The sequence below is a fragment of the Mirounga leonina genome, unplaced genomic scaffold, assembly GCF_011800145.1.
Source record: "Mirounga leonina isolate KUSES-001 unplaced genomic scaffold, KU_Mleo_1.0 Mir_129, whole genome shotgun sequence".
In the NCBI taxonomy this organism is placed as follows: Eukaryota; Metazoa; Chordata; class Mammalia; order Carnivora; family Phocidae; genus Mirounga; species Mirounga leonina.
In genome coordinates, this window is record NW_023270323.1 from 20,921,573 (window position 1) to 20,935,490 (window position 13,918).

Sequence of the window (13,918 nt, forward strand, 5' to 3'; positions counted from 1 at the left end):
ACACAATTATCTTATCTCTAAGGTTCTTCTTCCATATATAAAATGAAGATAACAACGTTCCCATTTTCTTACAGGTTACTGTAGAGATAAAAAGAAAAAATACATGACATCCCTGGAACCCATAAAGTGAATAAATATATTTATATTCATGACTTAATGCTGCAAATTAAAATAGATTTAAAACACAGCATAGATATACTCATTTTAAAACTGTGTTCCTCAGCCATAAAAAAGAATGAAATCTTGCCATTTGCAATGGTGTGGACGGCGTTAGACGGTATTATGCTAAGCAAAATAAGTCAGTCAGAGAAAGACAAATACCATATGATTTCACTTATATGTGGAATTTAAGAAACAAAACAAATGGACATGGGGGAAAAAGGCAAAACAAGGAACAGACTCTTAACTATAGAGACTAACAAACCGAGGGTTGCTAGAGGAGAGATGAGCAGGGGGATGGGTTAAAAAGGTGATGGGGATTAAGGAGGGCACTTGTGATGAGCACTGGGTGTTGTATGTAAAGTAATGAATCACTAAATTCTACACCTGAAACTAATATTACACTGTATGTTAACTAACTGGTATTTAAACAAAATCTTGAAAAGAAAAAAAAACTGTATTTAAGACTGACTTGAGGATTAAGTTGACATCTTTATTTTGCAGGAAGCAAAAGATGAGAATCAAAGTTTCATTTAAAAAGATTCATTAAAATGTTTTTCATTAAAAAAAAAACTTACATGCAATTAACTTCTGTTTTTCAAGAAACCATTCATATTTTGGAAAGTGAAACCTAACTCACTCTTAGTGAAAAAAGAAGGAGGGAAATTCCACAACTCAGAGTCACAATAAATACTAACAATATCTTTGATTCTGCAACATGGGACTTCCCCAAGTAACAGACAGCAGGTTTTGCTGAGTCAACTATAATGTTACCCAATCAGAGTTAGAGAGGGAAAGTGCCTTTGCAAATAAATACTGCATCCTAACCCCACATTTTCTGAGACACTCAACTGCTTAGACTTTCTGAGCCTACTGCAGAGGAACCTCCAGTCACGACATCATGAACCAAAGTGCTGTTCTTATTTTCTGCCTTATCTTTCTGACTCTGACTGGAACTCAAGGTAAGGAACATGAAGGGATATTTAATTTGTAAGGTCAGAAATAGAACTGAGTATAAATTCTATAATAATAGGAATAGTGTATTCACAAAAGTTTTACAACCTGCCTATAAATGAAGGGTAAATAAGCAGAGATTCCATCTGGCCACAGAGCGTACAGTCAGAAAAGCAAATGGAATAAAATAGAGGAGGAGCAGAAGAGGCAGTGTAAGAGAATAGACAAAAAATGTAAAAGGGGCGCCTGGGTGGCTCAGTTGGTTAAGCAACTGCCTTCGGCTCAGGTCATGATCCTGGAGTCCCGGGATCGAGTCCCGCATCGGGCTCCCTGCTCGGCAGGGAGTCTGCTTCTCCCTCTGACCCTCCTCCCTCTTATGCTGTCTCTCATTCTCTCTCTAAAAAAAAAAAAAAAAAAAAATGTAAAGGAATGAGGGAAGAGAGGATGACACAGATACTTCCTTAGTCAACTCAGCTTAATTAACCATTTGAACCATTCAAGGGTATGAATTTACACTTCTCAAGTTGCAATTCCATTCTTTCATATAACCAACTAATTAATCATTCAGAGCTGTGTTAAAATGCTATTATTCTTTCTCCAACGGACTTAAATGACATGGGGATATTGGTTCTGCTAAGCAGTAACCAATTCACATTAAATGCCTAAAATGAAAACGGCACTAACCTCCCCTGCTCTCTGTACCTCTTCTTCCCACAGGAATACCTCTCTCTAGAACTACACGCTGTACCTGTATCAAGATTAGTAATGGATCTGTAAATCCAAAATCCTTAGAAAAACTTGAAGTGATTCCTGCAAGTCAATCTTGTCCACGTGTTGAGATCATGTGAGTAAAATGCCATCCGAATATCACTTCCCTAGTTGTAATCATATATTAAATATGTAAGTATGATCACAAAATCAGTAAAGGGCTTGTAATGATTCTAAGACCTCTGTATAACCAAGGGAAACATCTAGAATGAAACATAAACATCTGATCTAAAAACTATATTCCATCTGTTTTATTGGCCCAAGACTGTTTTAAATATTTTCACCCTTTCTTACTTCTACAGTGCCACACTGAAAAAGAACGGGGAGAAAAGATGTCTGAATCCAGAGTCTAAGAAAATCAAGATTTTACTGAGAGCAATTAGCAAGGAAAGGTAGGTTTGCTGCTCTTTGCAGAAGAACTGTTCTTTAAGAAATGTCAATTTTGGGAAGTCAGAAATATTTGCATTGAGCTTTCCTGTGGGATCCTTGACTTGAAAGTATTTACCATCATGCCTGCCTCTACTTCTATTTATTTTATACTGAGATCTCATCTTGTGCGGTATCAAAGGTTACCCTATCTATCTAGAAATGTCAACCCTGAGGAAGAGCTTTAAGTATTCAAGCAAAGCTACCGAATTTCCCCCAAGCCTTTCCTGGCCTTAAAAAAGCAGCCCCTGTAATCCACAATGATGATATAGCAGCAAGAAAGCTCACCAGATACTTTGCCTGGGGACTCAGAATGTTCCAAGCAGAATCCAGGTTGAAGCCAAAGTTGAGTATCACACTTTTACACCTTCTTTCTTTTCTTACAGGTCTAAAACATCTCCTTGAACAGAGAAGCATAATCACTGTAATACTGATAAAGATGGACCAGAAAAAGACTACCTCTGCCATCATTTCCCTGCACACAATATATGCAAGCCCTAATTGTCCCTGGATTGCAGTTCTCTTAAAAGGTGACCAACCATTGTCACCAAATTAGCTGCTACTACTCCTTGAGGGAGGTGGACGGTTCATCACCCTATCCTGGCACTATAAGCTATGCTGAAGTACTACATTTTCAGTGAATGTACCAGGTCCTACCCTACTACTGACACTTTCCTCACCTGTCCTACCTTCTAACCGTTATTAAGGGATATTTCCACCTCTAGACTTATCAGAGTTCTCTGAACTTCACAAAGTACCCATAATACAATCTCCTTTTTTAAGAAAGACCTTTACTCCACGAGCTTCTACTGCTATCCTCCCAAGGGGCCCATATTCTTCCAGCAGTTATATATATATGCAACTCCAAATACATAGAAGAACCTAGAAATACCTGAAAATGTATGTGAAAATACTACTTTTAATGAAAAGCTACGTAAAGTAGGATTCTTAGATATACATATTTCTTGTTTTCAGTGTTTATGGAGTAACTTGTGTAACTAAATACCACACGATTGTGCAATGAAAAATTTTAAAATCTAGATGTATACTCTGCATGTTATGTAAGACAGATATGCTGGATGTGTTTTAAAATAAAAATGCTGTGCTCTCTTGAAGATGTTAAGAAAGATTATATGACTGTTAGCAGATCAAAAAAGTAATAAAATAATAACTAAAATGAAGTGTCTGGTGGGTCATTTGACTGGAACATGTATTTCACAGAAGAATCCAATGGTAGAAGACAAATGAGTTTGAGAACTATCATATTCCTTCCAACTGCAGTATTCTGAAAGGCCCATCATACAAGACTCTTTTGGACTGATGTGGCCTAACAGACTTCACCTGAGCTTCAGACCCTTATATAGAGATGTCTCATAGACATCTGAATATCCCACAGAAACATCAAACTCCAAAATATCTCAAATTCCCCTCCCCCAGATCTAGTTCTCCTCCTATATTCTATGTCCTAGTTTAACAATACTAGCAACCACTCAGTTCCCCAAACCAGAAACCTGGGAGTAATTCTATATGCCTTCTTCTTCACCTCCCATATCCAATTAGTCACTAAGGAAATATCTGCAATGCATTTATAGTTGGCAAATTAGTAGCATCTAGAATATATAAAGAATTCCTATGAATGAAACAGGAAAGGATAAATAACTAAATGAAAAACGGGAAATAGAAATGAAGAAAGAAGAAAATATACAATGCACAAGTTGAATATAAAAAATACTTAACATCACTAGTAATCAGGGACATCTACATTCAAATCATTTTGGGATACCATTTGACACCACCAGACTGGCAAAACTCTTTAAGGTGGATAAATACCAAGTGACAGGAAGGCTTTACAGCAATGAGGAATACCACTCTACTGCTGGTGAAAGAAGAGTAAGCTTTGGGCGCCTGGGTGGCTCAGTTGGTTAAGCGACTACCTTCGGCTCGGGTCATGATCCTGGAGTCCCGGGATCGAGTCCCGCATCGGGCTCCCTGCTCAGTGGGGAGTCTGCTTCTCCCTCTGACCCTCCCCCCTCTCATGCTCTATCTCATTCTCTCTCTCAAATAAATAAATAAAATCTTTAAAAAAAAAAAGAAAGAAAAAGCTTTAACTACTTTTGAAACCATGTTGGTATTATCTTATAAAATTTAACATGTGCACACTCTATGTCCTAGCAGTTCTACTACTATGAATACACCATAGATATATTCTTACATATGACATATGTCAGAGAAAGTTATGGGAACATTGTTTATAACAGCAAAACTCTGGACATAATCCAAATGTCCATAAATAGAATGGATAAATAAATTAGGGTATATTAATTCCATGGAATACCATACAACAGTGGAAATAAAATGTAACTCCACACATCAACATGGATGAATCTCAAAAATAATCTTGCACAAAAGAAACATGTCACAGAAAAATATATGCAGCATAATTCCATTTATTATGAAATTTTAAAACAGGCATTAAACATTGGATTTAGGAGTGAAGACATATATGATGAAAACAATCAAAAACAAAGGAATGATGTCCATTAAATTCAGGATGGTTAACTACTTCAGAAGGTGAGAAAAGGAATGTAGTGAGGGAGGGGCACATAGGAGCTTCTGAATTATGGTAAAGTTCTACTTTTTAATAGATGGCAAGCTTAGGTGGTGAGTACGTAAGAACTTGTTCTTTAATCTGTATCTACAAATTTTAATTTTTTTTGAATACATGAAAGACCACAAATACATGGAGATTAAACAACATGCTACCAATGAATGGGTCAACCAAGAAATCAAAAAAGAAATAAAAAAATAAATGAAAACACAAAGTGCAAACCCTTTGGGATGCAGCAAAAGTGGTCCTAAGAGATATAGAGCCTTACCTCAAGAAGCAAGAAAAACCTCAAATAAAAAGTCTAACCTTACACCTAAAGGAGCTAGAAAAAGAACAACAAATGAAGCCTAACATCAGTAAAAAGAAAGAAATAACAGACTAGAGCAGAAATAAATGATATAGGAACTAAAAAAACAATAGAACAGATTAATGAAACAAGGAGCTGCTCCTTTAGAAAATTTAATAAAATTGATAAACCTCTAACGAAACTTATCAAAAAGAAAAGAGAAAGGACCCAAATAAATAAAATCACAAATGAGAGAGGAGAAATAACAACCAACAGAAATACAATTATTAAGAAAATATTATGCAAAACAAATTGGACAACCTAGACAAAATGTATAAATAACTAGACATGCATAAACTACCAAAACTGAAACAGGAAGAAACAAATCCATAACCTGCAAAGAAACTGAATCAGTAATCAAAAATCCCCCAACTAACAAAAGTCCAGATAGCTTCATAGGTGAATTCTACAAAACATGTAAAGAAGAATTAATACCTATTTTTCTCAAACTACCCCCAAAAAATAGAAAACAAAGGAAAACTTCCAAATTCATTCTGTAAGGCCAACAATATCCTGATACCAAAACCAAATAAAGACATCACTAAAGAGGGCACCTGGATGGCTCAGTTGGTTAAGCGTCTGTCTTCGGCTCAGGTCATGATCCCAGAGTTCTGGGATGGAGCCCCACATCAGGCTCCCTGCTCAGCAGGGAGTCTGCTTCTCCCTCTGCCCCTCACCCCACTCTTTTGTGCACATGAGCTCGCTCTCCCTCTCTAATAAATAAAATCTTAAAAAAAAAAAAAAAGACATCACTAAAAAAGAATTACGGCCAATATCCCTGATGAACGCAGATGCAAAAATTCTCAATAAAATACTAGCAAACCAAATCCAACAATACATTAAAAAAATCATTCAACACGATCAAGTGGGACTTTTTCCTGGATTGTGAGGGTGTTTCAATATTTGCAAATCAATCAGGGTGCCTGGGTGGCTCAGTCAGTTAAGCATCCAACTCTTGATCTCAGCTCAGGTCTTGATCTGAGAGTCATGGGTTCAAGCCCCATACTGGGCTCCATGCTGGGGGGGGCGGGGGAGCCTACTTAAAAAACAAAAAATCTGCAAATCAATCCATGTGATACACCACATAAATAAAAAGAACAACTATATGAACATTTTGATAGATGCAGAAAAAGCATTTGACAAAATACATCTACTCAAGATAAAAACCCTCAACAAAGTAGAGTCAGAATGAACATACCTCAACATAATAAAGGCCTTATGTGAAAAACCCACAGCTAATATCATCTTCCATGGGGAAAAACTGAAAGCTTTTCCTCTATGGTCAGGAACAAGACAGGGATGTCCACTCTCACCACTTTTACTCAACATAGTACTAGAAGTCCTAGCCACAGCAATCAGACAACAAAAAGAAATAAAAGGCATCCAAATTGGCAAGGAAGAAGTCAAACTTTCACTATTTGTAGATGACATAATACTCTATACCGAAAACTGGAAAGACTCCATGAAAAAACTGCTAAAACTGATACATGGATTCAGTAAAGTCACAGGATACAAAATCAACGTACAGAAATCTGTTGCATTTTTTAAAGATTTTATTTGAGAAGAGACAGAGCTCGTGCGTGCACACACGAGTAGGGGGAGGGGTAGAGGGAGAGAGAGAGAGAGAAGCAGATCCCCCACACACCCCTGGCTGAGCAGGGAGCCCTATGTGAGGCTCAATCCCAGGACCCTGAGATCATTGACCTGAGCCGAAATCAAGAGTTGGTGTTCCAACCGACTGAGCCACCCAGGTGCTCCTGTATAGTCATGTTATAAATCTGAGAGGGAGAATCTCTTTTTTCTAGGGAAATACATGGTCCACAATGATCTTATATATTGCAACATCATCTAAGAACACTGACCTAAAGGATAAGGGAAAAAATTATTGTAATTGTGTCTCTTAATTTTCTTTGTCACAGTATACTTAGTTAATTCACTGTTCATATCTAGAACTTGATAACTAACACCATTTTCACGCCATTCAGGGACTGGCTGAGAACCTCAATAAAGCACTAAGAATACGACAATAATTACTCTGGTAATTCTGAACAAGTAATTAAAGTCTGCCTAAACCTCTGTTTTCTCACCTATATAAGCAGAAATAGATATCCTCCAGAAATGTGAGCAAAATAACTGTTAAGAGTCAGCTAAAATACTATATCTAGATGAAAGAATTAGAGATGGTTTTCACTTTTTACTTTATTCTCCATATTTTCTACAAAGAATATTTTCACTTTCTAATAAGAAAAAAATTTAAGCGAATGAAAACCAACTGTCAAAGACACTAAGTGTTAATCTTAAAGGGCTAGGATTTATGTTCTCAGTGATCCTGAAGTCATCCATCTCTGAGAAAAATCTGAACTGAAGAGAGCCATATATATACGTATACATATATATGTGTGTGTGTGTGTATATATATATATATACACGTGTGTGTGTATATATATATATATACACACGTGTGTGTGTGTGTATATATATATATACACACACCAGAACTTTTGTCCAATGCTAGACTATAATTTAATTGCTTATATTAAAAAATCATTAAACCACCACTGGATATATTTCAGGTCACCAAATAATAATATGTCATTATTAGTCTCCCTGCTTACCCTCTTGCCTGCTTTCATTTATTCTCTACATAACAGCCAGGTTAATACTTTTAAAATATAAATGAGATTACGGATCCCCTGGTCTCAGCCTTCCAATAGCATACAGTCTGTAAAGTTCTATATAATTCTCCCACCTCATTCGTATCATTCTCCCTTCCATGTTTCCATTCCAGCTAAACAGCCTCCTATTGCTTCTCAAGCACAGTAAACATATTCCCATAGCTTATTCCTTCACTTTATCCAGGTGTCTACTCAAATACGCCTTCTCAGAGAAAGCTTTCCTCACCAGCCTATTTAAAATAGCACTACTTCGGGGCGCCTGGGTGGCTCAGTTGGTTAAGCGACTGCCTTCGGCTCAGGTCATGATCCTGGAGTCCCGGGATCGAGTCCCGCATCGGGCTCCCTGCTCGGCAGGGGTCTGCTTCTCCCTCTGCCCTCTTCCCTCTCGTGCTCTCTGTCTCTCATTCTCTCTCTCTCAAATAAATAAATAAAATCTTTAAAAAAATAAAAAAATAAAATAAAATAGCACTACTTCTATCATTCTTGATCTATCACCATCTATAAATATATTACATATTTTTTTCATGCCTTTGTTCTCCATCCCCATAAAGGTCTATGAGAGCAGAACTGTACCTGTCTTATTTGCCACTTACTGTTGGTACCTACAAGAGTACTAGACACATAATAATGCTCAAGACTCACTGAATGAATAAATAAGTTACTGGCATTTGCCATAGCTAGACTCCTTTGGAAACTGGTACTCGCTCTAAGGACAGGACAACTTTCCAAAAACCTTAAATACTTCTTGAGTCTTAGAAGAAAGTGAACTTGGAAATAAAGAGACGCTTACTAGTTTTGTTGATTCACCATACAAGCACAGAGGGAATGATGACCTTCTCCCATTACAATATCAAACATGTGCATTGGCAAACTGTTTACTGAACTATGAAAACTCCGTGGGAAGAGAATTAAGGTTTTAAGCAGGGGTGTAAGTGACTTTCAAAAACAAAAATGTTTCAAAGCTAAGTTTAATGTTCTAATAGCAGCAACAGCTGTTCAGAGGAAGGGAAAGTCTCTCCCACCCCGAGTTTCATACTGAAAGATCTTTCAAAAAAAAAATTTGTGTGTGTGTTATTTTCACTTGACACAGAGAAGAGCATGTTGTTTACATGTTATGCAACATTTTCCCAGGACACTCAAATCTAATTAAAGCCAGAATAGCATGGCTATCTCATTTCCTAGACTCAGATGCAGGAAACTCCCTTAGTTAACTTGAGAATGGGAAAGGGGGAGAAAACAAAAAGGGGAGTTGAAAAAAGCTTAACATCAATCTGAATTTAAGAAGAATTATAGAATCTGGAAGGCTGTTATTCCAAGAGCAGATCATCTTGGGATGTGTCATTTTTAGGGATCAACAACTTCCCTAAAATTATAAGCAAAATGAATATACATGTATTCATAGTCTCTACCGGATTCTCAGAGGTCTATAACCTCGACAATTAACAGTTTGCAGAGCATTCACCTCAGCCATAGGGATACCAATTTTATTACTTCATATCTGGGAAATCCCTGCATGTAAATTATACTGAAAATACTTGGTCAGTGTGGGGATTTATTTAAGAAACCTAAACTGACCTCAAAGATCTGGGTCCTAAAGGAGACATCAATGGTTATTTCCAAGGTATTCCTAAAATTTCCAAGACCACCTGGCCTATTTTATTAATCAAAATGACATCCCCCCCTTTTTACCTCTAGGACCACTGAGGCAAAAACTTCTCTGTGGTTAGAAATTAAAGACCTCCTTTAAATCATTATATGAGGTGAAAGGGAAATATGCCTAGAATATTCTCAATTGCAATCAAGTTCAACTTAATAATTACTACGCACCTACTAACTTCAAGATCCAATGGCGCAAAGACAATCAAGGAATGGTGCCTGACCTCAAAATTATAATAATCCAGCTGAGAAAACAAAACATATATATAAAACAAACATCACCACCAACAAAAGATAGTAAATACCAATATTCACATAAGTGGAAGTGGTATGTGTAAATAAAACTGATCAAAGAATTCTAATATGTTGGAAATAATAGTATTATGCATTGAATATAGTAGAAATAGGTGTTAAATCAGATGACCACGTAAATATCACTAAAACCCTGTAAGGTTATAAAACAAGGTAAAGTTTTAAAGATAAAATTAAACAATGCTTATATTATTGCAATCATGAGAGTGAAACGAACAGAAATCAAAGTTATAACTTGCCTAAATGGAATAATGGGTAAAATTGAGACTAAACCATGAATATGCCACTCTACACTGTGTAGGTAATAGAACTTCTCATCTTGTCAATGATATTATAAGAAAGTTTCAGGGACACCTGGGTGGCTCAGTCAGTTAAGCCTTTGACCTCAGCTCAGGTTGTGATCTCAGTGTCCTGGGATCAAGCCCTGCAACAGGCTTCCCAATCAGCAGGCAGTCTGCTTCCCCTCTCCCTCTCCCCCTCCCCGTTTGTCCCCCGCTTCAAATAAATAAAATTTTTTAGAAAAAGAAAAAAGAAAATTCCACGCAGCAATGAAGTCAACCATAAGTAGGGACGGAATAATATGTGATCTACTTAGCTCCACCTTAGTAGTTCTAGGGAGGAGCTTGGAAGACTCCTGGGCAATCAACAAGAATAATCCTGCTAAAAGGCAAATTGAGGCACAATGAAATTGTTAAGAGTTTATTTGGGCATACATCAATTCAAATTGGGCAGCACCAAACCAAAATGGTTAGGAACACTCCACAGGAGCTCAGGGAGAGGTTTTTATAGAGAAGACATAGAGGCAAATCAAGGAAATTATCTGATTGGGTTTTGCAATTGCCTTATTTGGGAAAGCCTAGTTGTCTGTCTATGATTAGTTGTTCTTAAGGTTCATTTTCTCAGATTCAAGTGCATTGACTCTGGCTCAGATTTTGGTTTGGGTGCATAGGCTTCCAAGCAACATCAATGTAACAACCTCCTTGTTTATTCACTTCAACAATCCATAACGAAATTTTCAATTATAAGAAATTACCTAAACATATTGCTTCTGAATTTAGGACTTGAAGAGCAATTATATCTCCTGATGATGGGTAATCAGTACAAATAAATGAAATCTATATGGATACATGTTGTCTCCTCTAATCTTGTCAATGCTCAGTCATTACCCAGAAGGAACACTAATGGGAATAGAGTAAGACAGTCAAAATTGTAAATGCTGAAATAAGTGTAAAATTATTCAGGAAAAGGATGGATGACCTACAACTGTAGTGCATTCAGGGAAGATTTGACAAAGGAAGCAGAATGTGTAGCTGTCTGCTCAAAGTAATCTAACTCTAAGTGTAACTCTTTTTGAGGAGCATGCAGAACTTCAGCTTAGCCAGGGAGCAAGCATCACAGAATCGGCATTATAGACATACACCATCCCTGTACACATACAGACTTCTATACATAGTTTAACATACCTATGACACTAAGATAATTATTTAGCTTGGAGAGAAAGAAGGACTGAGAAAAAAATACTAGAAACATTAAAATCTCAAGTCACAAACCTCAGACATTAAAAGTATATACTATATATATTTTTGGAATAAGTAAACAAAAATTAAATTGGAATTATACATTTTTAGTAAACAGCAATATGAGTATTAGTATCATGTCCACCTCTAACTAAATCACTCAAAATAAAAACAAAGAACAAATTACTTTCAACAAATGACATGCAAGAAAACAGAAAGTCTAATTAACAAATACCACAAAACCAAAGAAAAAAGTAAAATAGAATATATCCACAATGGCAGACATCATAACATGAGTTGAAAATGTTAGAGCACAATTTTCAACTGGGAGCACTACCACAATTCCTACCAGAAGTACATTGAATCTTGCAGTGAGTGGCAAATGTAGTTTGAAAATGCACATTCAATTCTGTAATTTGAAAAACAAAACAGTAACAACTATTATTTTTGTAACTAAGAACTACAAAAAAATAAAGCTTATACAATCCTCATGACTGACAGAGTGTGTCAGAAAATAAAATGAAAAGGGTTAAGAATAAATTTTGTTATTAATGCTGTACATTAGCATTTGCTACAAACATAATAGGCACATCTGAACTCAAAAGAAGTACATTTTATTTTTTTAAATGCTTTATTTTCTTTATTAAAAAAACTTTTTAATGATTATATTAATTTATTTAAAGAGAGCACACACACATGTGTGTGCTCAAGGTGGGGAGGGGCAGAGGAAAAGGGAGAGAGAATCTCCAGCAGACTCTGCACTGAGCACAGAGCCTGATGTGAGGCTTAATCCCATGACCCTGATCACCACCTGAGCCAAAACCAAGAGTTAGACACTTAACAGACTGAGCCACCAGGCACCCGTTCCTTATTAAAATTTTAAGAAAATAACATGTGAAACAATGAAAAGATTTATAAAGAAAAAATTCACCTCTCCTTCTTTTATTGTAACCAATGTTGAGATCCTTCCACATCCCTCCCCCATTCACAATAACGTTCTATACATACACATGTGTAGAAGTTAGGATGCTCAATGCCTAAAAAGGAGAAAGTACAAGAGAAAGTGTCCTAAACCACCCCCGCCTTTTTTTTAATTGTACAGGAAAAAAATGTATGAAGAACATGGTTTTATTAGGGTTCTTTCAGTTGCAAGATACAGAAACCCTACTTAAGCCAGTTTAAGCAAAAACAGGGAATTATCTTGCATGTAACTAAACTGCAGAAAGCAGGGAGGGTGGCGGTGGAGAGCCTGTGTCAGGGACAGCAGGATTGAAAAGTTCAAACATCCTCAGGTCTTTGCCTTTTTCTCCTCTCCTCTTAACTCTGCAGTCTTTCTGTCTCAAGGAAGTTGATTTAATTTCCTTGGAAAAACTGGAACCATAGCTACTTGCAACCCTAGGCATTCTTTCATAAAAGCACTTAAAAAAAATTTCCCTCCAGCTCCAGGGGGAAGAAACCCTGTGGCCACAAAGTCTGTAACCAGAAAGATTTTGGGGATGAATGCTAGAGAGCCAAAATAACTGCAGGTCAGGAATGGCTTGAGTGAAATTAAGAGGATACCTATTTAGTGATCTGGGAAGCCTGAATTGAGAAAATGGTTTAAGGAAGAACTATGGTTGATTGTTAACTCTGCTTTTACTAGATATATGTCCCTGAAAAAAAAAAGTGACTGAATTTTTGGATCTCACTTTCTTCATCACTAAGTTTATTACCTTTTTTTTTTTTTTAAGATTTATTTGAGAGAGAGCAAAACTGAGAGAGCGCTGACGTGCACGCATGAGTAGAGGGGGGAGGGGCAGAGGGAAAGGGACAAGCAGACTCTGCCCAGCAGGGAGCTTGACATGGGGCTCCATCCCAGGACCCTAGGATCATGAACTGAGCCGAAGCAGACACTTAACTGGCTGAGCCACCCAGGCACCACTATTATCTGCTTTCTGAGCACCAAGCTTGTGGGGGGTCAAATCAAGTGAGGTGACAATGTAAATACAGGACACAGGTGTGAGATAATGTTTTATTTTAAAATCAAGTTTGATTTTTGTGGTCCTAGAGTACAATACAAAAGGGGCTTTTAATTCCCAAAAGCTAACTTTTTTCCATTGCTATTTCATGACTTGCAGATCTCCTGGACTCTAAAAGGCAGAAAATAAGCGATTTTCAAAATAACAACACTGAACAACTTGAAGTACCACTGAGTGGTGAGATTAGAAGGGGATGATTAAGTAGGTTGTAAACATGGATATGTAGAAAAAGGAACAAAATCTTTACTTATTTCAGGTAAGAAAAAGTATATATTGCAAAACCTGAGATGTAATGTCCTCATTTTAAGAGAAGATATACAAAAGTAACTTTTGGAATTCAACTCTGATTCAGGTCTCAAATATAACTATCTGAAATTTACTTCAAATAAATTTTATCCTAACACACAGAAGCAGGCTTTGTGTGTCATTCCACTTCTCTTGACCTACATTTATAGAGATATGTCAAGTCACTGGCTGAC

At 36.8% G+C, this 13,918-nt stretch overlaps 2 protein-coding genes across 3 annotated transcripts in view; one reads left to right on the plus strand and one right to left on the minus strand.

Annotated features, from left to right (window-relative positions):
- Positions 1-13,918, minus strand: part of ART3 (ADP-ribosyltransferase 3) — a 145,431-nt gene that overhangs the window by 116,797 nt on the left and 14,716 nt on the right. The window lies entirely within an intron of this gene.
- On the plus strand, positions 997-3,488 carry CXCL10 (C-X-C motif chemokine ligand 10). Its single transcript, XM_035004773.1, has 4 exons — positions 997-1,121; positions 1,831-1,957; positions 2,184-2,273; positions 2,694-3,488. The coding sequence occupies exons 1-4, from the start codon at positions 1,061-1,063 to the stop codon at positions 2,710-2,712; spliced, it is 297 nt and encodes a 98-aa protein (XP_034860664.1). The 5' UTR covers positions 997-1,060; the 3' UTR covers positions 2,713-3,488.

Coding starts and splice junctions, on each gene's coding strand:
- CXCL10 (XM_035004773.1), top strand. CDS start 1,061: ATGAACCAAAGTGCTGTTCTTATTTTCTGCCTTATCTTTCTGACTCTG. Junction 1,122..1,830: donor GACTCTGACTGGAACTCAAG/GTAAGGAACATG, acceptor TTCTTCCCACAG/GAATACCTCTCTCTAGAACT. Junction 1,958..2,183: donor TGTCCACGTGTTGAGATCAT/GTGAGTAAAATG, acceptor TTACTTCTACAG/TGCCACACTGAAAAAGAACG.